General features: G+C 45.0%; 1 protein-coding gene across 1 annotated transcript in view; it reads left to right on the forward strand.

Annotated features, from left to right (window-relative positions):
• STAP1 (signal transducing adaptor family member 1) overlaps positions 1-26,369 on the forward strand; it is a 414,195-nt gene that overhangs the window by 134,649 nt on the left and 253,177 nt on the right. Inside the window, exon 3 of the mRNA XM_085636512.1 lies at positions 9,604-9,717. Coding sequence (XP_085492638.1) covers positions 9,604-9,717 — 114 coding nt within the window. The remainder of the gene's footprint in view (positions 1-9,603; positions 9,718-26,369) is intronic.

Below are 26,369 nucleotides of genomic sequence, written 5' to 3' on the forward strand. Positions count from 1 at the left end.
CACTGGGCAGCATGAAGTAACAAAGTGGTGGAACCCACCTATTTCTGGACAATTATTCTACTCAACACATTCAACGATCCTGGTATGCTTTTCAACATTTTCCTCTATATTACAGTACATTGATTGCACCGGCGGCTGTATTCACGTAACTGTGATTTGCATCTGTTTCTTTCATTTCAACATTTACGTAGTATTTGGCAAGACTATTATACCTTAAGACTACGCATTACAATACACGTAGTCGGCACCTAAGATCTATTTTGCCACGACTATGATTACTGGACCTACGTTTGCATGTGTAATAGATTCATTTTGCTCGCATTGGATTCTACAGCAAATAGACGGTTTGTTCTACCTCAATTTTTTTTAATGTGCTTTTCTAACTTTGCTGCGTTTGTGGAGCTGCAACCTACTTAGTTATACATATTAGGCTTCGTTCATTCTCAATATTCATCAAACGTAAAAAAAAACGCTTGAAAGTATACGTCACCCGCAAATACTCTAGGTTCGGAAACGTCTCCTCCATTCTTAGACGCTCTCCTCCGCTAACATCACACGAGTGTGACGTTTACGTGTTCTTACGCGTGACATCACACGCACGGCCGCCATTTTGTTGTTTCCAAGGCAACTTTTCTACCATACGGAAACACTGATCGGCGCTCGTATCGCAAATCAATTTCGATACGCATTTCAAATAATTAAGTAAGTGCAATAACACATCGCCATTTTAAGGATTGGTGCCACAATATTTTTTGGTACTATGTATGGAAAAGCACAAAAAAGAAATTCTCATCTAAACAGTTTATAAGATCGCCGTTTTAATGATTTTGGGGCACATATTTTGGTTACTATGTATGGAAAAGCACAAAAATTGTCATCTAAACAGTTTATAAGCATAAACTATTGTTTTCAGCCATAAATACATTTTAAAACATTCAACAATAGTTCTTCTAAAAACGTTTGTAAGCATATATAAGTTCTCCTAAATGTGTTTTCCAGGTGTGTGGTGTTGATTTGTTACTCATGGTGGATTCAGGGTCCCCATGGACCATTATCTCTCATGAATATTTCATTGATACTTTAGCAGAGTACATTCCATTGGATAAATTGGAGAAACTTGATATCGTTGCCGAAAGTTTTTGTGGAACAAGAATTGATATGATTGTTTTTTTCCATGTTACCTTGCATTTTAAACATAGAGGATCAGTTGAATATTTAGGACATACCCTTTCGGGTAATGGTGTTTTTCCGAAAAGATCCAATGTAGAAGCTATCTCTAAGGCTCCTTTCCCAGAGAATAGAGATCAACTCCTTTCATTTGCAGGCATGTGTGAATATTACAGCAAATTTGTTGTAAACTTGCCACAAAGATGGAACCGTTGAGAAAGCTTCTTCGGCATGGGGTTAAGTACGAATGGGGTGATTTAGAACAACGTTCTGTTGAAGAAATTAAACATGACATCATTAATGCTCCCACTCTTAAACCTTTTCGCATCAACAAGGAGAGCATTATCACAGTTGATGCAAGTTTGTATGGTTTGGGGGCTGTTCTTTCACAAAAAGAGAGAAATGAGGAGTGGAATGTAGCTTTTGCCTCAAGAACACTTAATGAATGTGAACGCAAATATGCAGTAATAGAAAGGGAATTACTAGCTTGTGTTTGGGCAATAGAACATTTTAGACTATACGTGTGGGGTTCTAAATTCACACTGAGAACAGACCATAAGACCTTCGTCAACATATTATCTGTGGGTGGAGGTTGGAATTCTACGGCCAGAATCGCCAGACTAACGTCAAAATTGCAAGAATACAATTTCATTACTGTTTACGTACCTGGTAAGAAAAATGTCACTGCTGATTGTCTATCACTATTACCGTGTAACCAAAACGTAATTAACTCGGTAAGTGAATCTGATTTTGTTGTTACCATTGAAGATGTTCTTCAAGGGAAATTTCAGGATATAACTGAGGCTCATTGGCATGTGAGCAGAAGGACAGGAAATGGTCAGAATTGAAAGAGTACATTAAAAATGGATGGCCTATGAAAGACAGAATAAGTTCAGAATAATTGCCATTCTATAAAGTGTTGGAAAAATTAGAGTTAGAAAGTGATTTCATTTTCAAGTCAGGCAAATGTATTCCTCCAGAGGGCATGCATGAGGTTATCTTACGTATTGCGCATAAAACTCATTCAGGAATATCTTCTATGAAACGTTTAATAAGAACACATTTTTGGTGGCCAGGTATTGGTATTGATAAATTTATTGATAGGATGGTTAGAGAATGCCCTGACTGTGTATCAAATGAAAGGACGCTTAGAGTTCACACCCCACCTCTTAAGACAGTTAGATGGCCATCTGAACCATGTAAGAAAATTGCATTCGACATTTCAGGTCCCTTTCACATTCTCCCAGAATCCTCACGGTACGCTTTGGTGATAATCGGCTATCACTCTAAGTGGCCTGAGGTAAAGTCCGTTCCAAAAGCCACTACAAGTGCAGTTGTTAATTTTTTCAAAGACATCTTTGCCAGGGAAGGATGCCCATCGTGTTTAGTCACTGATAATAGAGTGCAAATAACATCCGTGGAAATGGCTGATTTTCTAAAAGGATGTAATATTACCCACAGGCTCACCTCATTATATGAACCACATGAGAATGGTCAGGTGGAACGTTTTAATCGTGTCCTGAAAGGTTTTATTACCGAAGCTGTAAAATTTGGGGGTAATTGGGTAAGTGCGTTAAGGGAATGTTTGTGGACCTATAGGATTACGCCTCACGCTACAACTGAGGTGAGTCCCTTTAAACTTTTCAAAGGAAGAGATCCTGCATCACAAGTGTTACCGTGGTGGTTCCGAGAGAAATCACATCATTTTGTCTCCGGTAGAGAGAATATAAGTGAAGTTGCTAAGCGTGTAGAAAGCAAACAATTCAAAACCAAAATTTGGTATGACAATAAATAGAGAACAAGGTCCCATGATTTTCAAGTAGGAGATTGGGTAAAGATACTCAAACCAGGTTTGGTTTGTAAGGGTACTAATAAGTTTAGTCATCCTATTCTAATTAAAAGAGTTTTTGACAATAGCGTTATGACACTAGATGGAGATATTTGGAATGTGAGAAGGTTGGCTAAATGTCCTATACCTAACCCTAAAAAAAAGTATCATCTGATGTGGATGTTAATCTTAACAATGATGATTCTGTTGCTCATAGAGTCAAAGATTGTAAGTGTGTTATTTATGCACCCAAAAGATATGCAAATTTCACGTAACACTGACTTTTCAGTTTTATGCCTTTTTTTTTTTGTTTGATTATTCTTTCCTTCTTTTTTGTGTCACTTATCTTCTTTACTCATTTTAGGGCATTATTCTTTTGTTAAATAAGGGAGATGTGTTGCATGCAGTATCCATTATTGTTAGTATGTCCCTTTAAGTTCTTGATCATTAGTCGCATGCTCCTGCATGCGACATGTAATGTTTTCAATGGTGTTCCACATTCTGTCATTGGAGCTTTGTGTGAGAAATTCTGTTGAAGGCATTACTAACTGAAGATTTGTGACAGCTTATAATGTATTGAACGTGCTGCCAAATAAAAGGATTATCAACTTTACTTTTCTTGGATTATAATACATTTTAATAGCTGCAGCCACAGAATTGCATGATTCCAGTGGCCGTCAATATAGGGTTGTAAACCAGTGCCCTGAAATGCATGCACCAGGTGTTTGAACCCTGTGGCTAGGCTAATACTGTTTGCCACTGATTCTGTGCCAGATTTCTCTTTCTGGTATGTGATCTGTATGAATGTCAGTCTGTGAGGGTAACAATGATTGACTGACGGTCTGGCTGAGTTGTCTAATCTTGAGTTTTCCATGTGCACATTTATATAATTCAAAAGGAGATGGAAATAGGAAGAAGAGAGACAACCTGGAGATAAGATGAAAAGGAGGAAGAGGAATAAGGATAAGAGATGGAAAAGAGTGAAGGGAATGTACTAAAGAAAGAGAGGGAGACACAAAGAGGATAAAGAGTGATAGATGAAAGAATAAGGGGTGAAGACAAGAGCAATATTATGTAGAAGACAGGAGAAGTCAATGAAATATAGTTAGATAAAGGAAGACGGAGGAACTAATGGAAAGGATGAGAGTGCAGAAGGAAGAATGAGGGCAAAGGAGATGGGAAAAGTGCTTTTTTTTAAAAAATTTAATTAGTTACAAATGCATCACTTTGAGGGGATTCTATTTTCCTGAAGTAGTAGCTTGGCTCCAACATTCAATTAAACAATATTTTTCCTCACAGTTTGAGGCTGAAATGAAAGAACAATGAAACCGTAATTATATATAGTAATAGTATATATTTAAAAGAGGGACTTGGGTCCTTTAAATATAAATAAGAACACACAGGGTAGAACTCTGGATTTGATTTCAACTTTTCCAGGTGTCTTGCAACAACATAGGGTAAGTACATAAAGCATCAATGCTTATTTTCCTAGTCACCACATGGAGTTCCACAGCCTTTATTTTTGTTCTTCAAATAGTTTACATCAATGTACTTAATTTTTTTAGTCCCATGATAGGTAAATAAATATTATTACTGAATTCAAGGAAATTACTAAATGTATTTTAAAGGAAGCGCCTCCGCTGAATAAACAGTAAAGATATAGACAAATAGAGGCAGAATCTGTCAACAAGAAAGAGATCATGGTATGTCCTTGTCTAGGTTTCTTCCCCAGACTGCTCCCAGTATCCAATATGGTGGATAAGTGAAAAGTCAAATGTTATTCATGTGCTGTAAGTGCAAAACGGTACAAAAGGGGGTGGTGATGGACGGAGCATCAGAACCAATCAAACACTCACACCCAGTCAACAGATCCGGGTTTGATCCATCACCGTTCTTTAGCCCACTCTGCCACCCCAGTTCAGACATAGCCATATGCAAAAGCAAGCTGCACGCATTTGAAATTTTAAATACATTGCTAACTTCATCATTTTGCATATGCAAAAATAATAATAATATAGATAGCAGAAATAATTCTTTATCCTCATGCACAACTGTGCACTGAAAAAGTCCTAGGGCCCGAATACGAGTTTGGCGAATCTGGAGCGTGCTGCCACCACCCCGCTCCAGGGCTGCCAAACAGGGCCACGCTTGCCTGCCAGATTACAAATTCTCTAGACCCCCGGCCACACGCACTATCATCCCCACGGTCCCCCGAACGATAAAACACACAACAGAGACGTCCCCCACTAACTGCATGCTCATAAACTGCAAATCAGCCACCAAGCATGCCACAGAGCTATTAGAATCCCTCCTCACCCACGACATAGACATAGCATTCATCACTAAGATATGGCTAAATGACTCCTCATTTACACTCATGGATACTCTTGTCCCCCCTGGCTTTGCTATCACCAACAAAGATAGGAAAGATCAAAGAGGTGGAGGCATAGCCATTATCCACAAAAACAATATTTCCGTGACGGAAATAGACTCCTTTATCTACAACACCTTTGAATGCCTAGCCGTCAACATTAACAACAATAAAACACTCATCTGCTACCTCATTTACCACCCCCCAGGCAACACCGCCACATTCACTGAACACCTGTCCGACCTGATTGCCCACTACTCTCTCCGAGATATGAACAACCTTATTCTGGGCGACTTCAATCTTCAGTGGAATGAAGAAAATAACCTGCTAATCCAGAACCTGAAGGAGCTGCTTCACAGCAACAACCTTACCTAAAACTGCTTAGAGGAAACCCACAACAAAGGAGCAATCCTAGATGCCATTATCGCCCAGCACGGCACTGTCACGATAGACCACTCCCTGCCCGTGTACTGGTCTGACCACCACTTAATCCTTTTCCACCTCACTCAGCCTATCACACCCAGACCCCCACACCCAAGACCCTCCGAAATGGACTAGAAACTTCACCCAGATTAACATGACTGACCTAGAGAGAAGGGTTAACTCTCTCCTCACTGCCTCCACAGATGATCTATCCACAACAGAACTCACCGCCCACTACAACACAAACCTGACATCCATTCTAGATCAAGTAGCCCCCTTGAAACTAAAAAAAAACAGGAACATCCCATCCAGATCTTGGTTCAACACGGACATTAACAACAAAAGAAGACAACTAAGAGCTACAGAAAGACTATGGAGGAGCAACCCCTCCTCAAGCCTACTCGAACAACTCAAAGCAGCACGAAGGAAATACAAAAAACACATCAGCAGCGAAACATCCACCTTCTTCTGCGACGCCCTGGAAAACGCAAAAAACAGGCCAAACAAACTGTTCAAAATCATCAGACAACAAACCTCCAAACCCCCGGAATCCTCCCTACAGGCCTCCAAAGACTTGTGTGAAAACTTTGCCAACTTCTTCGAAGAAAAAATCACTAGAATTGAACTCTCACTGGACATCAACGTCAACCCTGTCTGCAAAAGCCTGCCTCCAGTGACAGTAGATAGCTCGCCCAAGCACCCCACAAAAACCTGGAAGTCCTTCAACCCCATTCCGGAAACCAAGAACCTCAAACTGATCTCCACCTCCAAACCAGCCTCTCACGTCCTTGACCCGATTCCCACCGAACTGACCAAAAAACAGAGACTCTCCATAGCCCCGTTCTGGTGCAAGATCATTAACAGCTCTCTGAAAACCGGCAGCATACCTGAATGCCTCAAAGTTGGCCAAGTCACGCCACTACTAAAAAAAATCAGGCCTGGACTCCAAGGAACTGAATAACTTCAGACCCGTCTCTAATCTCCCCCTCCTATCCAAAATCCTTGAAAAATGCGTCCTCCAACAACTGACTCAGCACATGGATAACATCAACCTTCGTGGCCCCCACCAATCGGGTTTTAGAAAAGGCTACAGCACCGAGACCGCGATCCTTAACATCACAGACGACATCCACAAATCCCTTGATACCAACCAATGCTGCCTCCTCATTCTCCTAGACCTATCAGCAGCCTTTGACATGGTTGATCACCAACTTCTCATCAAGGCTTTACAAGAAAGGGTAGGAGCTGATGAGGTGGTCCTACGCTGGTTCTCCTTCTTCTTACACAGCCGCTCACAAAGGATAAAAATAAAAAAACTTTACCTCCGACCTACACCCTGTCAACAGGGGCGTCCCCCAAGGTTCAGTGCTCTCACCTCAACTGTTCAACATATACATGGAACCCCTCACCGCCCTACTCAAAAATGCTAACATCCCTTTTCACCTCTATGCAGATGACACCCAAATCTATCTAGAAACCTCCTCCATTGATGACATTCACAGACTAAATGTCACTCTAAAAGAAATCCATCATTGGCTGTCGCTTAACCACTAAAACTCAACCAAGACAAAACCGATATACTTCTCATCTCCAACAAAGAGGAGAACCCTCATATGTCAGAATGGCTAAAAGCTTTGGATGCTCTGAACGGCAATCACACTCTGACCCACTCTGTTAAATCATGAGGGATTACCCTAGACTCAAAACTCGACATGGCCAATCACATCAAGAACTCCGCTAAGAGTGCCTTCCTCAACCTGAAGTTACTTAACAAAATAAAACCATTCATCCCAACCAACGACCTCAAACAAGCCACCCAAGCACTGGTGCTATCCAGACTCGACTATGAGAATGCCACCCTTACTGGTACAACGAAATCTTACCTAGCACCCCTCAAAACGACTCTCAACGCAGCAGCTAGAATGATCACTGGAATCAGGAAATACGATCACATCTCACCGGCACTCAGAGAGCTAAAATGGCTCCCAATTGAACTGCGTGCCAGGTACAGAACTGCCTGCCTCACACACAAAGCCCTGCACACAGGAAAACCTGAGTATTTGGCTGCCAAACTCAAGAGGGCTGGTCAGACAAGGAACCTCAGGAGCTCCAGCACCCTTCTACTCATACCCATGAAAACACGGAAACAAAAAACTGCTGCGCGGTTCTTCGCCGGAAACGCGCCCAAAATCTGGAACGCCATCCCAGTCGGTATCAGGACTATCTCGTCCTTCACAAAGTTCAAAAAACAACTTAAATTGCTTTTCCTCAACCGCTCCCTCCCGAATGGTTAGCTACCATCTATACGCTATTCCCTGCTCGTCGTCTCCTCCTGACATTGTAGCCCTAAGATTTACCTCCTCCCTGCTATTTGTCCCCCAACTGCTCCGCCTCCCTTAATTGGCTCAACCCCAAGACAACGTGCACTCTATGAGGTTATCTCAGGACTCACGGACTACCTCAATGCTGCTCAGCACACTTGGACTTCCGAACCTATATGTAGAATACTGATTTATTGTACCCACCCCAAGACAACGTGCACCCTATGAGGTTATCTCAGGACTCACAGACTACCTCAATGCTGCTCAGCACACTTGGACTGCCGAACCAATATGTAGAATCCTGCCTTATTGTATCAACCCCAAGACAACGTGCACTCTATGAGGTTATCTCAGGACTCACGCACTACCTCAATGCTGCTCAGCACACTTGGACTGCCGAACCTACATGTAGAATACTGCTTATTGTATGAATCTAGCTCAAAAACTGTTGTGAAGCGCCCTGATACCCTCAGGTCAGGCTAGCGCTATATAAAACTTCTTAATAAATAAAATAAATAAATAAATAAATACAAGTTTTTTGTGGTCTGGCGGGCAGGCGGCGTGGTGGTCCTGCGGCAGTGCCTTTCAAAGGCACCTATGTATACCTTAGAAAGGCACCGCTGCAGGACCGCCACAGCGCGTTCCAGCACGGCATGGGCTGTGAAGTCCATGCCGTGCAAGAACTGGGGGTGCATGCACACAGGGTGGCACAACATGTCCCCCCCTACATGCACCCCCATGCATGGAGCACAAGGGGGCCCTTGTCTCATGACCTCCAGCAGTGTCATGGAGTAAGAACCTCCATGACACCACTAGCGGTCCTGAAACTCTGGCGGGTCAAGACTGAGTTGCTCATGGCTGGGTCCAAATTGGGGTGGCGTAGTCGGCAAAAGAGAAATGGGTTTAACCCAGATCTCTTGACTGGGGGAGAATGTCTGAATCATTCAGCATTCTGTCCATCATTTGTTGCAGTTACACCTTTCGCCCTAAGTGGGACGGGTATGCCTAGACGTGGGTCCCTTGCTCACTGTGCCACTGAATTCAAGCTAGTCTGGCTGATAAAGGGTAACATACCCTGAAACCGGTCCCAGGATGCTTGTTTCCGATCCACGGAGGACTTGGCTTTGCAGTTCGGTCTGGACTGTTCCCATGAGGCGCAGGGTCAAGACTGATTCGCATGGTGGTGTCGCAGTGACAGCGCCACGCCCCCGCGAGTTGGACCACCAGACTCATCATCAGGCCCTTAATCTTGTTAACAAATGCTTTCCTCTTCGCCTTTATCTGACCCAAGCTCCACGGCTCAATTTGGTGAATACCTCCACTTATATTTTCCCGCGAAAGTACGGAGTAAAATTTCAGAACTAATATTCTATAACACGCTGTTCGAAATACTCAATATTTTCCTATTTGCGGGTTTAAAAGTCCGCTGAGTTTGTAGTTTGCCGTGTGGAGTCTGGTATGCTAATGTGTTTGTTTTTGTTTCCCCCATGCAGCACGCAGAAATGGTTGACCTAATGGACTTGAAATCTCTGGCGGATTTCTTCCCCTCTGACAAGCAGCTGACAAAGGTCACTCTGACGCTACCGCACGAGGAAGTGCAGCTGAAGGTAAATTCCCCTCATTTAACACGAGGCTGTTGAACATTACCGAGTTGACTCTCAGATTTCTTGTGTGATTTTCTGCTTCCTCTTTCCCAGTAGTTTGAAAAACAATTTAGGTCGAGCTCAAATTCCTAATAGCTTTTGTACGTAGCAGATTGTTTTATACTCCCTCCTTTCTCTAAACATCTTGGGTGAAAACCTGCTCTCCATTTCCACATTCTCTTACATGTGAAGCAGCCTTGAAACGTGATTAGAGGAGAAAAGAAAACGCGCCTCACCCAGATCACTTCTCAACTTACTCACCGCCGGCAGCTTCCTCTGTTTTCCCGTCTTCTCTTTCTCTATCATAATATGGAGGCCTCTGGGCTCTTCTCCTTAAGCTGCAAACCCTTAGGACCCTTGGCATTGCCCAATGGCACCCCACGGACACTTCCTGTCAATTAATCCTCGAAAATGATCGCCCCACTTACCATAAATGTTGCTGTTATTGTCCGTTCATGTCTCCCTTCTTCTTCATGTAACGCCCACCTAATATGTTTTTCTTAAGTACAGTGCTGCCAACGCACGTACAATGTTTAATGGAAAAAAACACAAAAAATCAAAACAATTTTTCCAAGTAAGTAAATACAATGCAACCAAAGTGAATGCCAGTCTCTGAACGCGGTGATTGCGGTGGGTTACACCTATGCAACTTCTTGGCAGGAATCAGAGACTCACAATTATCTAATCGAATGTAGACCTGAAGACCTGGTGGTTTTTGAAAGCTGTGCCTTCTGGCACGTCGCACCCAGCAGCGTCCCTTGCAGGTAAAAGCGGTGAGGCCAGGTTGGGGAGGGGGATTTGACAGACGACCACGAGGGAAAATTAAATAAATAATTATTTGCCCTTGTCGCCGTCTGTCAAAATCCCCCTCCACCCAGCCCCACTGCCTGACCACTCGTACCTGCACAGACCGCTGCTGGTCGCACCTATGCTGCTTCTAAGCACACCCCAGAAGCTCCTAATGGTATTCTTTTTTTTGATTTCAAAGTATTTTATTATTCATTTTTATAAGCAAAGACATTAGCATTTCTGTTACAAGGTTAGCCATTCGCAGTTTGTACAACAGTGTCTTTAGGCACTTCGACACATATGCTTAGCTAACCCCACATGATGTGACTTACTGAGAACAAGAAAAAAGGGTGATAGAAAAAAGCAGGAGAGAAAGGGGTGAAAGAAGGACACGAAGAAAGGCTCTGTATATTCTGCCACAAAGAGCCTCAGTATAAATTGCCTGAAGTGTTATGGCCATGACACTTCTCCTGGTAGCTACGAGTGGCACAGTGTTTCGGCATCCAGTACTGCAGGCAGGGCACAAGTCCTATAAAAAGAAGTGGGGGGACTGACAAAGTAAGACAGCATGCAAATGATGTCATGACGTCACGACGTAGCACTATAAAAGAAATAAAATAGCGCTATTTAAATTATTTGTGTAAATACTGGGACAGACTAACCCATCTGACAGTCTTACAGTGTCTGCATTTATATACAGGGACAGAACAAAGGCAAAAGCATGCCTCTCTTAAGTACCTGTGAACAGAAGGCAAGCTGTGTACCTTTGTTTCCATGTGTGGCATTTACATTTAAGTGTGAGGTTCCAGTCGGCCCCCAGTCAGCCTATACCAACAAAAGGAGGCCGGATAGCCCCTTAACTTCCGCCCAGCTGGAAGTGAAAAACGGCTCCCTCGCTGCCTGCACGTTGCTGCTGGAAATGGAAAGCAGACAATGTTCAGGCGCTGTTGAACGTGTCCCGGAGTCTTACACTGGGCAAGTTCAACATATTTCTGTGGTGGCCTAACTTCTTGGCAGAGGGGACGGCGTCCACCCTGTGAAAATAGTGGGTGAACGCCGTGTACCTGCGTGTACCACCGACTCATGCCCTGACTGCAGGGTTTGGAAACACTAGACTTGTTTTTACCGAGTACAGATCTGCCCCACCTGAAATGGTGGCGATGTCTAGGCACAGTCTGCAGGCAGAGGTACAGACTGGCCCACTCCCCCATCCTGCAGCACTGGGGAGCAAATAACTGCTGTAACCACCCTGACCAGGGACGGACTGGGAACCAAAACCGTCCCTGGCAAAGTACTCGGCCGGCCCCCGGGGCATTGGGAGTGCGATCGAGCTATTTGCCAGGGCCGGTTTCGGCCGATTTTGTTACAGGGGCCGATATTGCAGCTATGCTGCAAAAACAGCCCTGTAACAAAAACAGCCCCCAGGGGCCAAAACCGGCCCCCACCCTGGCGGCCCACCGGGGAAATGCCCGGTGTCCGCTACGGCCTGTCCGGCCCTGACCCTGACCCACCACAATCCCACGCTCCCATCACCTGCTCAAAGCAGATAGTAAATGGCACAGTATAGGGTGGGAATAGGGGGTGACTTGCGGAAAAGGGCCCGGTATTCCCAGGTCTGCATGTTATTTACGATTTCATGGTTGATAACTTGTAATACTCGGTATTCCGTACAGGCATACTGGCTGGAATCCGAGATCCCAGCTCCCAGTATCCCACACTAAATAATGGGATACTCTGCTGAGACCCATCAATAGGGGTACTTGTGTTTTTTGGACGCTGCTTGTTCTGGTAGGTTGCAACTGGCTGCTTCTTGGTGGACTTCATAGAATCTTAAATTCCTGATGATTTCAGACTCTGTGCCTTCTAGACCATTTTATTGCCTCTGCTGCTTTCTGGAGGGCCCCATAGGGTCCTAATTATTTACCTTGGTTCTTGTAAGCTGCAGTATGTTTTTATGCTGCCCATAGAAGATGGAGAAATGATTTAATGTGTGATACCTCAGGATTTTTTGTGGAAGCAGCATCCTTCTGTGGGATGCACCTCTGTCGCTTCCAGATGGATTTCATAGAATTTTAATTACCATGGTCATTTCAAAACTGCTTCTCCTGTTCAATTTCTAAGGGGGCCTCATCAACTTTTAATAACCTTAGCAGCTTTGAAAACCTGTGGCACCTAAGTTGTTTCTAGGTGAACCACACAGACTCTTAATGACCTTGTGATCTAAGAACCTGGTAGATTTGTGAAGCTACTTTTTCTTGTGGGTTGCATTGTTGCTCCTCGGCTGGTCTGTCATATGCTCTTATTTACCTTAGGATTTTTTGCCAGCTGTGTCTTCCTGTGAGTTGCACTTACTATGGCCCTAGATGAATCTCTTACTCTGCTATATATATTGACCTAAATACCTGGCGGTTTGTGGAAAGTTGTGCCTTCCTGTGGGACTACATGGACTCCTAATTACAGATTGATCTGGAGGCTCAGTGTCTTGCAGTCACAACAAATCTAGAAACTCTGAACTTTTCTTTATTTGTCACTTGGGACATACACAGAGCTGGCCATACTCTGAATGAAATCTTTGCCCTTCCTGGACTAATCCAAGTAAGAGGAAGCCTACAGAGAATTTGAAGTGTGCACCATTTCATCTTTTTCACTGTCAAGTTTCCAAGAAGAACAAACACAATAACAATCATGACTGCGTCTACCTAACGACAGCAGAACAACCTCAACCTCTCTGCACTCAACTCATCTCTCGAGGTTCTTACCTCCTGTCCAAATAACCAAAGTTAATCAGTTCTACAGTTGGCTCTCTAGAGCTTCTCACAAATTAATTTCACTAGACATCTGTGCGTCCAAACCGTCAAAGTAGGACAGCTGGCCTCAACAAAGGGATGGAGAAGGTGACTGCACCTCAACACCTGTAGAAGGAATCCAGCAACCAACACTATAAAGTCTCTCACGTTCCTCAACAGGACCCTCAAATCATCTATCAAAAAGGCAAAAAGCTGGGTCTGCTATGCTTAATGCTCTAACAGTGGCTCAGTACTGTCAGGCTCCGTGGCGTGCGGGGCCTTTAACGGCACCCGCACTCACACAAGAGCAGAGAGCCCCGCCCACCATATCCTGTCAGCGGCCGGGGGGTGGCGCCGTAGGGGTATTTAATGACGGGATCCATATCCATGCTGGAAACGCGCTTCGCGTCCCAGTTCGGATCACGCCTGGCCTCCCGCCTCATTTCCTGACTACACTTACCAGCTGCTGCCCTAAACCTTTATCCTTTGTATTGGTCGTCTGCCTGTTTTTGGTCTCTGGAAGAGCTCTTCCGCTTCCTGGGTCATTGGGTCTTCTTCCGGAGCTTTCTGATCTTCCGTGATGTTGTCCCAGAGTTACTGATGTTAACCCTTGGCAGTCTAGTCCTGTAAGAGATAGGAAACAGCATAGGGGTTTAAAGCATCAAAATTTTTGATTTAGGTTTTCTTTTTTGTATTTTAACAACTTTATGTCTGGGAATAGTACTTATCTGATTGTCTTGCGTCCCTCTGCAGTATTTCTGGAGATTCTTGTGTTTTCCAGTCTCTGCATAAGAGAGGAAGAGATATAGGCATTATACAGGAGTCCATCTCTTCATTCTTGTTGGTCGCATTTTTAGACCCCTGTTTCGTTTTATTTTTTGCTTTTGTCCCCATACCTCCTCCTGCGAAGGGAAATCAGTTTTGTGGTTTTTCCCTGCGTATAGGAGTACGGATGTAATTTTGTCTTACTTGGGGTCTTCCATACCTATGGTGATTTTAACCTAGGTAGCTGGGCATTCTGGTATCCCTAGGAGCTGTCTCTTCATGCGTGATAGCTTTTTCCATTCAAGGTATTCCTAAAAAACATAAGCAGGGTATTTAGCTAGCTTGCTGGTGTGAACACTTAGAACTCACCTTGCGCTTTCTCTTTTACGATCCTAAGAGACACTCTCTCAGGAGATCCAGCGGACGCCTACCCCTTCTTCCTTCCATTGTTTTGTTTCTCTTCTTCCCCACCTTCCCTTGTTTGCTTTGACTAAGTTGGGCGAAGGAGGTGGGTGAGGGAAGTTGGGGCCTAGCCTCGTGTTCATCCATGCCATCCCTGCAGTAAACCCAGGTGAGCTCTCACAAGTACGATCCTCACAGAAATTTGCAACAATGGGGGCACCACTGCAAACCTCCAACTGAAGCTCTATGTAACTCCATTGCAACCTTGTAGGCAAAGCAAACATTCTGTAAATACTCATTGCGAATAAACAACAGCTCCATGGAGACCAAGTTTCAATCAATCAGGGATTTGTAGAGCGCACTACTCACCGGTGAGGGTCTCAAGATGCTGGGGGAAGGGGGGGGGGGAGTTAGGGATGCGGGTTTCAGGCAGCTGCGGTGACTCGAAAAGCCAGTTCTTGAGGCTCTTCCTGAATGCTTGCAGTGTGGGGGTTCTGCTGAAGCTGAGGGGGAGTTCATTCCAGGTCTTGGCCGCAATGTAGGAGAAGGATCTGCCTCCTGTTTTGCTCTGTGGATGCAGGGGATTTCGCCAAAGGCTAGGTCAACGGAGCGGAGGTTTCTCTTGGGGAAGTAGAAGGAGATTCTTTCATTAAAGTATTGGGGTCCGGTGTTGTGGATGGCTTTGTAGGCTTGTATGAGCAGCTTGAAGGTCACTCTTTTTTCAACGGAGTGCCAGTAGATGTCTCGTAGGTGCTGGGTGAAGTGGTCTTAATGTGGGATGCTGAGGACGAGTCTGGCAGCGGTGTTCTGGACGGTTTGGAGTTTGTGGAGTAGACATTTGCTGATTCCGACGTAGAGGTCGTTCCCTTAGTCCAGCCTGCTGGTCAGGAGTGCGTGGGTGACTGTTTTCCTGAATTCGGGGGGAATCCATTTGATAGACTTGAGGAGTATGAGAAGGGTGTTGAAGCATGTGGAGGACACAGCATTGATCTGTGATGGTGAGGAAGGAGTCGAGCATGATGCAGGGGTTGCGGGCATGGTCTGTGGGGGTGGGGGGTTTGTCGAGGGCAGGGAGCCACCAGGTGTCATCCCACGTGGAGGGGGTGGATCGGAGGATGAGGACTTCAGTTTTCTCAGTTGAGCTGAGTTTAAAACGAGTAAGCTGAATGAAAGACACCAGACCGATGCCTCAGTCATGCAATTTTTAGCTTCCAAATTACACAATTTTGTCAAGGATGGTGGACCTACGGGCTGACCTTCTGGTTCCCACAAATCTTCCAGAGCATCCTCCTCGCAATAGCAGCGAAAACCCAGCTATAACCGTATCTTAAGGCACCTTCTCCTCAGGCTGTAGATATGTTATAAAAGCTCATTCATCAAGAAGAATACATTTTTGTGAATAATGTAGATGCATCAGACCCATCCAGCTATAGACCAATCTGAAATTGTCAATTTCAAGAAAAATGGATCAAAAAAGAAGTATTCACTTAGAATGGAACTTCCTGAAAGTAAACTTATTCTCAGATCAGCAAATGGAGTTCTGCCAAGAGAGAGGCCCCTTATCCACTTTGATCTGCATGTATGATGTACTGAAGTCCAAACTGTGCATCAGTGAACTAGCTGCACTTCTACTCTGAACCTCTTCTGAGTATTCAGCATGGTACACCACAACTGCTTTCTATAAATACAAGAGGTCTGAATAACGACGCATCACGGGGCTCCTTCAGGACGTGGGGCTCAGGTTGGACCCACCCGCTATTGCACTTGTTCAGTGTGAATATGGGAGTAGGTTTATCAAGGATTTTGCCCTCTGACAAACAGTGTGCTTGGGAGGGAAATGATGAGTTGCTGTTTGATATTGGACGTTGTATATGGCAATGTTTCCATGACCCTTGATATGCTAAACAAGAACCTTCAATGAACAAAGCAAATCCAAAGCAGGTGCCTAGGTCCAACCCACTTACCTGTGACTTGTCCTCCAACCAGTCACCCATTTCCGTGCATCGAGGTTCCAGCCTTGCTCCCTCTGCTCTTACCCTAACCGATCTTTTCCTCTGCCACTCTCTCACTTGCTCTCTCTTAGTCATAACTCTTGTTCTGCCTGTTTTCCACTTTCTCTTCACTCATGTGCCTTTTCTCTTTGGTACCTTCTCTCTTTTGTGCCTTTACACTGTTCTCTTTTTTGCATTCTTTCTTTGCACACTTTCTCTTTTGCGTTTTTTCTCTTCCAGGCCTTTTTGCTTTTGTGGCCTTTCTCTTTTTTCCCTGTGCAATCTCAGTTTTGTGCCCTCTCCATCATGCTCACTGCACCCTCCCTCCTCCATCTAGCGCATTTTTACCACCTTCGCCTCTCCCGCTTCTAACTTACTTCTTTCGTGTCACCTTCCTTCCTCTTTGTCCTGCTCCTCAAAAGCCCCACCCCCTGCCCTGTGCTCCTACCCCCTCTCAGGACCCACTTAGTGGCAGCCTCTGCAGGACTGCACAGTGGGTGTGCTGCTGCCATACAGAAAGCATGCCAAAGGCAAGTCAGTCTGTGCATGTCCGTGCCTGCACCGTGCCCAGTACCAGAAACCATTGTTTGACCTCCCCGAGGTATATTCGGCAGCCCTCCTTCAGTTGCTCGACCCAGGACACCGGTCACACTGCTGTTGCCGAACCGCGTCACACAACACAGTAGGAGCCTTCACCTGCACCCACTGCTGATTATCCTGCAGCCTCGCAACACACACCACATGCATAAGCCAATCATGCCACCTGCACCCTCACCCAACACCATAAACCACAACAAACCCACATGACAAACCTCACTCACATGCATACTACTCAACACACGATCACTAAGCAAACACGCAACTGAAATTTGGGTTCTACTGAGCAGCGACGCTTCAGACCTTGTCTTTATCAAGGAAACCTTGCTAAACCCCACATTGGCACGTGACATCGCAGCAAAAATCCCAACAGGCTACAAGATCGTACGACCGGTACGCAAACAGAAGCCTGGAGGAGGACTTGCAATCATTTTAAGGAATCAGTGAAATATTCGACCTCAGCAGAAAACTACACCCCGTTCATAGAACACCTGCACTTCAAACTACAAATATGTGATAACTTTGCCCTGAATAGGACCCTATCCTATCTACCACCTAGACCACGAGCCACCTTCCCTAACATTGTCGCACCGGACACCATCGACTCAAGAGCCTACCCACTCCTCAGCGACCTCAACTTCCACCTGGAAGACAAAACCAATCAAAGCTCCACAGCACTTTTGGAAAGCCTAGGCAACATTGGTCTCACCCAGCTCGTCCCAGGGCCCATGCAGAACGCAGAACGTACACTGGACCCCATCTTCACCACAAGTGACAGCATCAAATACAACGCCACCACGCCACTCACATGGACTAACCAGGCCATCATCCACTTCTAGATCAACACACCGCAAATCAGTGCACTCACCAACACCAGCTTACCAAGCTGCAGCTGGGGCAAAATGTCCAAAACAGACTGGCTCAGTACCCTCATCACAGATCAACCTAACCCCACGAATACCCTCAGCAAGGATTTCACAAACTTCATCAACTGGATCAGGAACTGCGCAGACTCCCTCACACTCATCAAACCCAAGAAGCAAAGAACATCCAACAAGCAAGCCGGATGGCACAAAGAGGACCTCCAAGAATCAAAACGACATGGTAAACAGTAAGACAGAACCAGCCACAAAACCTCCGACAAACCCATCCACAAGGCTGCTGTTTCAGATGCTACCATCAGCAACTACGAGATACCAAGAAATGTGCAGTATCTGAACGCATCGAAGCTCCATCAGCAGCATGGAGACCTTCACGGTTATAAAGGACTTCACTACACCTTCTACAAGAGTCCGCAACATCTCCCCCTCTAAATAACTGTGCAACGACCTATCAAACTTCTTCCACAGCGAAATCACGAACATCTACAGCAACTTCCCACACCAACCGGACACTGGCGACCTCATTGCCAAACTACCCACCAGCAGCCGAGACAACCTCCTGACGGAAGGGACACCCCTCACCAGAGACTACACAGTGACAATCATGTGGCCATCTACTCGGGGCCCTGACAGACCCATGCTCCCACCACATCTACAACCTGGGAATGTCACCAATCAGCACCGTTCTCTCCCACACTATTAACACTTCCATTCCATCTGCTACATTCTTGGATGACTGGAAGCATAAGAAGTCATCACCCTTCTAAAAAAAAATCAGCCAACCCAAACCAAACGTGCAACTTCCATCCAATACCCCTGCTCCTGTACCCAGCCAAGGGTTGTAGAAGGCCATCAACAAGCAACTCTCAACCCAGCTCGAACCTCACCACCTACTGGACAACACCCAATCAGGTTTCCGGAAAAAACCACAGCACCTAATCAGCACCCATTGCATCCACTGACAACACCAGGACCACCCTGGAGCATAGAGAATCAGCAGCCCTCATCCTGCAGGACCTGTTTGCAGCCTTCCACTCCATCTCTCACAACACTGTGATCAGAAGACTCCACGACATAGGCATCCAAGGACCCACATGCCAATCGATCTGCTCCTCCCTCATGGGAAGAACCCAAAGAGTGAGAATGTCACCATTCACATTAGAGAGCAAGAGACTGATCTGTAGTTTCAACCAGAGATCGTCCCTTGGCCCCACCCTTTTCGACATCTACAGGAATCCGCTACCCAGCATTACCCGATCCCAAGTCATCTCCATCATCTCATTTGCAAACAACACCCAATTTATGCTCTTCCTGATGGGCAAAACAACCACCTCCTTCACCAACTGCATGACCATGCTAGCAGACTGAATGAGAACAAACTGCCTGAAGATCAATTTCCATAAGGTGGAAGTTCTGATCTTCTGAAAAAAGACCGCCCCATGGGACCCCACCTGGTGGCTTTCAGAGCTAGGACCAACACCAACAGCCACTGACCATGCAAGAAACATGGGGATCCTCCTAGATCACAGACTCTCCATGACGGTACAAGTCAACACACTGAGTGCCTCCTGCTTCCCCATCCTAAGCATGCTACAAAAGATTTTCAAGTGGCTGCCACAAAACACCAGACAGACCGCCACCCAAGCACTCATCACAAGCAGGCTCGACTATGGCAATGCACCCTACAGCAGAATATTCAAGCAACTCCTACAAAGACTCCAGACCACGCAGAATGCCACGGTGGTGTAACGAAACTTAGGGGCCCCCCTGCAAGGTACATGGAGGGGCCCCCGCTCCAGATTTAATGAGGCACTCCAGGGCCTGAGAACTGTGCTGGGGAGCCCCTGCAGCTCGGGGGGCTCCCTTGCACCGCGGGGGATGCGGAGGCCTGTGTTACGCCACTGGAATGCCACCACTAGATTCATACTGAACCTCCTACGCTACACACATATTGTACTACACCTCAAGGAGCTCCACTGGCTCCCCATTCACGAAAGCAGCCAATTCAAACTCCTCCCTCACACATACAGAGCCCCACGCAACATGGGACTGACATACTTTAACAGCCTCATACACTTTTACCAGCAGATCAGACACGTGTTCTCTATCTCACTATTGCTTGCACCCCTCCTCCCCCTGCATTTACAAAAACAGGGCAGGGTGTCGCTCATTCTCCTACATCACACCCAAAACATGGAAAGACCTCCCTCAGCACATCAGGGCCTCCTCACTTCTTGAGTTCCGCAATAAGCTGAAGGCCTGGCTCTTAGAATAAATCCACCGGGACCATCTGCCCACTCACCTGCTCAAGCACCTACATGACCTCATGAGTGATTAGTACATTCTACAAATCAATATAACATAACATAACAAAGTCAAATAGCTTCAATGACTAAGGTTCAAAGCAGGGATGTCAAATTTTCCAGCAGTCTATCATAGTTTTTGTGCAGATTTGTTTAAGCTTTAATGGATTAAACAGGTTCCGCTGATGGCTTTAATCTAACACTTGCTCCAGGGTCTCAAACTGTGATTTCCAAAGATTGCATTAAGTAGCTTTAGTTGTTCATCAGAGCACTTCAAAGCACTTCCAGGGGGACAAGGTTGCACACTCCTTGAATACATATTTCTTAGAATAGTCTTGCATGGTCACCCAGGTTGTCTGGATAGTCAGCTTTTTTTAGCAATTTCTTTTATGGGCAAGATGGCGTCCATTGGATGGACGTGTGAGTGAGGAGCTCCCCACTGTTTTCCCCCACCCTCGATATTCTGCGGTCAATAGGCCGAGAAGAACAGTCCAAGTTGTGGAGAATCAATGGAGGAATAACAAACAAAAGGCACATAAAAACTCAAAGTAAAAAGTGTAAAGCGGCAAAAATAATTTATCAGGAACACCCTCTGAAGGTTTCCTCAGCAAGGCGTGCTCACGTGCTGCACACGGCCTGTGGAGTTGGAGGACCCGGCAGCTGGAGGAGCATTGGAAGGGCTGCTGGAAGGGTGTGTTGACATGCGGTAGAGGCAGTGAGGAGTCGGAAAGCGGTGAGGCTGGTGGTTTGATTGGGTTTGCTGAAACGGCTGCGTTGCCAGGGCGGCTTGGTGGGGGTGTTGAAGTGGCAGCGAGGAGACGGAAAGCGCTGCATACGCTTGTGAGCTGTGGACTGTGGACTTGGAGGAAGGTATTGAAACCGGCAGTGGGAGAAGTATCGGCAGAGGAGTTGGAAAGCGGCTGGCCGGTGAAGGTTTAGGTTGCGAGTGCGCCTGAGTGGGGGCATATCCGTGGCATATCTTTGGCTCTAACAAAAAGAATAGTTAGTGATTATGCGGCTGGGGGTCAGTGCTAACAGCTATTGAGCGTTGCTGGGCGCTGACATGCCTCCCAAAACGGCCCATGGAGGGAAAATCAGAGCTGTTACTGAAGTAGTGAATAGGGCGGCACTTGCTGGGCGCAATGCTAGGGGGGCGCGGGAGGGAGCAGAAGGGGTCACGGAGAACGCGCTGCAAGGAGGTGAACAAGGGGTAGGGAATAAAAAAGTACCCCAGATATTCTGAGCAGCAAATAGAAAAAAAAGCTAATCCCGCATGTGTCTAAGGCTGCAACAGAGAAAAAAGAAGATGGAGGAACTGGCAATGTCGATAATGATATAGCACAGGGGAAACTGGTGGAAAAGCAGGCTTTACAGCGACAAGCACAGACTAAACAGAGTGTCATAGATACTGGCCTAGTTTCGGGAGAACTAGCGGCAGTGACTGAATTAAGTATGATGACAATGGGGCTTCGAGAGGAGAGCAGACCATTGGAAGCTGAGACTGGACTAAATGCTGAAGCTACTAGTAGGGAGAGTGATTCAGGGGAGAATTGTTTTTCCCTATCAGACCCTTCGGATTTGTCGGACTATGATTGTGAATTAAGTCTTAAATCAGGCTCTTTGGAGGGATCAGTGATGAGTATTGGCAGCGATTTGAATAGTACAAATCTGGAAGATGAAAATTTGGAGGTAACTATGGTGCGTAAACAAATGTCAAATAAGGAGCAGGGGGATTGGTCAGAAGCAACTATGAACTTGTGGGATTTCGTCTCCTCAGTTGAAATGACCCCTGAAGCTGCTAAAAATGATGACTGAACCAAGGGCGGACCAGTAGAAAAACCAGACTATGAGATCTCCCTGGAGTCAATTTATTGATGTATTTCAGATCATAGAATGGAGACCCATACGGAGAATGCAAAAACCCACACGGCGTGACGCAAACTTCAAAATACAGTCAGAAGGATTGCTAAAGCGAGCAATGAATTTACTGAGAGGATGAACGAGGCTGAGGCAAGAATCTCTACACTGGAGAATGAAATGGCGGCACAGAAGGCGGTTACAGAAGATATAAGTCTACATAGAGATGACATACAAACTAAGCTAGTGAACTTGGAGAATAGGCTTCGGAGGAATAATCTCAGAATTTTAGGGATGCCTGAGGGGATTGAGGGACAGGATGTTCGCAAGTTTGTGGTGGAGTTATTTTCAGAGGCCTTTCCTGAATTGACAGGGTGGAATTGGGCTAATGAAGTGCAAAGGGCACACAAGTTCCCATTTAAACAGCAGGCTGCGAAAGCTGGACAATCTGATCTAAGACCATGGGCGATTTTGATTTGTTTGAACAATTTTTGGGTGCGCCAGGCCATTTATGATCTTGCACGGCCTGATAGAAAGAGGGTGGGGAAGGGCACGCAATTTTTTGTAAGACCCCATTATTGTCATCAAACGGTGGAGAAAAGGTGTCAGTTGCGCCAGTTAAATCCTGCCACACTTAAAGTAATTTCTAAGGGCCAAACGCGCTTCTTCATCTCGGAGGTGCAAGCTAAAGAGTATTTGATGTCTATTTAAGTGGACCTTTGGCTATTTAATGAGTCTTTTTTTTCTGACTTTGAAGTAATGGTACATAGGGGCATAGGAATATGTATTAGAATGTGGTATCACAGGTTAAGGAAGTAATTTATGTCTCCGTGTGATGTAGCAAATATTTGGTTTTGACTATAATTTAGCCAGGAACACGTTGGAAGGGTGGGGGAACACAGGGCCGCCAACTCACTTTCCATCATAAGGGCCATTGGCCCTATTGCCTATGTAATGGGGAGAGGGTGGGGGGGGGCTTTGTTGGGGCACGAGGGTACTATTGAGTGAGGGGTCTGGGTTGGGGCACGGGAATGGGGGAGGGAACAGGGTGGGGTAAAAATTCAGTCCATGATGATAAAAACATGACATTTTTGAGTTGCTTTATTGATATCAAGATTATGATGTATATACTGGTAGGTTACTGTATAAGACATGATAGATAAAATGAGGGATTATGGACTACGTGTTTGTTTGTTCAATGTTTGTGGCCTGAATAATAATAGTAAAAGACAACGGATTGGAGCTGATTTATGGTTAATGAAACCTGATATTGTATGTATACAGGAAACACATATACCCTGGGGTAGACGTATGATGATGAAAGAATTGGGATTTAGTCTAGTAGGCAGACAACTTTAGGAGGTGGGCTATTGCAGAATGTGTAATAGATGGAATGAAGGTTGTTATATGTACAGTCTATGGCTCAAACTTTGATGAAGCAGAAATATTAGCAGGACTGAATGTTGAGTTAGCGATGTGGGACACCCCACTGATTCTATGCGGAGACTTCGAAATACATGTGGAAGGGCAGGAATGGGATCCTAATAAGAAAAAGTACGCAGGTCGTAAACCTAAGGTTTTTAAAGCGTTACGGCAACTTATCTTAGATCATGGATTGGTTGATGCGTGGTCAACCCTAAATTGCGCGGATCTGGAATATACTTTTATTTCGCACCCACACCATAAGTTAGTAAGACTTGATTATGTTTTTATGTCAAGACAATATATGGTGGGAGCAAAAATGCAGATTGTGTCTACAGAGGAGGGGTGTCCTGTGGACCCTCGGGCGGTGGTGGAGGCTACATATCTGGGTATAAAAATCAGGATGGATCTACAGCAGCTAATAGATGTTAATTGGAGAAATATAGTTGCTAGGGTTCAGCAGCTGTTGGACCGATTGCAGTGCCTTCATCTGACGTTAGTGGGAAGGTGTAATATCCTCAAGATGTGTATACTACCTAAGTTCATGTATTATTTTAGGACAGTACCATTAGAGCTAACTCGCTTGCAACTTCAAAAAGCACAAGCTATTGGGGATAGGTTTTTGTGGGGACAAAGAAAAGCTAGGAGGGCTTTTAAGAATATGATGCTACCACGGGATCGTGGGGGATGGGCTATTCCCAATTTTGCTTTCTATTATTATATTTGTCTCTTTCAAAATATGAGGGTTATGTTAACAGGGGTGGAAGTGGAAACGGTGGCAGAAACGCCATCAATATATAAGCTGTTGTTGGGGTCAGAGGCAAGAAATTCTTTATTTAAATTTTTGGAGTTAAGCTATTATAAAAGAACGCGATTCAAGGTGGTAATTGCGGCATACAAAGCTTGGAAGCTGTTTAGAAAGAGAATTGGGTTAACAGGGATTTGTTATTATACCCCCATAAACACCACCTCAATGCTGCCGCCTATATTTTGGGACTTTAGAATGGAGAAATGGAGAGCAAACGGGATTAAGCAACTAGGCGACTTTTTTGAGGAGGAAGTATTCGTCTCATTTCAAACGTTATCAAATAGATTTGGGCTGCAAAAAATGAGTTCTTTAAGTATTTGCAAATTTGAGATTATATTTTGAAGCAGCAAGAGCAGAAGGGGAGCTAAAATAGGTGTACTGTATCAAATATTGCAGGATGTACAGCAAGATGACATGGAGACGCAAGATAGGAATTGGTGTTCCTGGTTACATCAAGTTTGATTGTATATGCAGGAATCAATAGATGTTGCGGGGAACATCTTGCTGTCACCTAATTTGAAAGCCCGACATTTAAAGACACTATTTAATCTGTATCACACACCTTTGAAGATGATGAAATGGGGAGGCACAAATGATGGGAGATTATTTTCGGTGTGCGACGGAGAGGGTGGATATTACTCATTTTCTTTGGGTGTGTGCAGCTAAATCCATGGAAGAGACATATTGAAGGGTTTCTATCAAAGACTATGGGGGTTAATGTACAGATAACGATGGATATAATGCTTACAGGAATTGGGGAATCCCTCAAATCAGGGAAAGGGTGCTATCCATTTAGATACTTGATATTCATAGCAGTGGCGGTAGCTAGGCTATGTGTAGCGTCGCTGTGGCTGCAACAGGAAGCTCCTTCTTTTGAAATGTGGCAGGCCAAATTTTATAATATCTTTAATTTGGAATTTAGTTTATATTGTTTGAAATCAATGAAAAAACAAAATTTGGGTATTCAGATATGGGGGGGGTCGATGATAGAGCATATGAAAAAAGAAAGCTATATAAGGGATATATCATGTATTGGTCTGTCTGATTGTTTTATTTATTGTGTTATTGACATGTATATACGGTATGGGGACGTGAGAGCTTATGTATTTATGTAATTGATTTGGATTGCTATTTGTCATGGGTTGAATAAAAATTGTTTAAAAAAAAAAATCTGAGACTCTGGATAGTCTCTGCACAAGCTTTGCATATTTTATGCACAACTTCAATTTTTCCAGTAAGAACAAAATAGTCTACAATGGTAAGGCAGGTATAGGAGCAGGAATGTCTCAGTGGCATTTGTAATTCTTCAGTACTGGTTCTTACTAACAGAGTCCATAATCTCACTTGGGTCACCAAAAGATGCTCAGCTCACAATTCTTTAAGGTTTATAACAGAGGAGTAAACAGGAACATTTTGCATCCAGCTACAGGCTTCCTGCCTGTTCAAGGTTCTGCCTGCTTTCAGACACTCTGTACTTTAAGCGCAGGGTCAGGGACATCTTAAGGATTTGGGGGGCCCTGGGCCAAACATATTTTGGGGGCCCCTGTTCAGGACACCTTTGAATTTATGATCTAAGCCCCTGTTTCCCACGCAGTTTCCGCTTCCTCAGCTGCGCTAGCGATCCAGTTTGCATCATAGGCATTAGCCTATATATTCCCGATGTAAATGGACATGTGCAGCTTACAGGTGTAGGATTCAGGGTTTCCTGCCCTGCTACTACGTTTTTAATACTTTTTAAATTGTATATGTGTGGCTGAATTACTCTGTGCTTTTTAACAATTTCTCCTACCTATGCGCCCTTGCACTTTACTTGATTCTGCTTGCCAACACCTCCTTAGCTGCTCCGATTCGCATTTTCGGTTTTCCTCCAGTCCTGGTCCGCTGCTGCTGATACGCCGATTGTGTGGAGGGCTGGGGCTACTATCGGGCTACTCACTTCCGCCCACGCAGTTTCCACTTCCTCAGCTGTGCTAGCGATCCAGTTTGTATCATAGGCATCAGCCTATATATTCCCG

Source organism: Triturus cristatus, chromosome 2_1 (assembly GCF_964204655.1).
Source record: "Triturus cristatus chromosome 2_1, aTriCri1.1, whole genome shotgun sequence".
NCBI classification, from domain to species: Eukaryota; Metazoa; Chordata; class Amphibia; order Caudata; family Salamandridae; genus Triturus; species Triturus cristatus.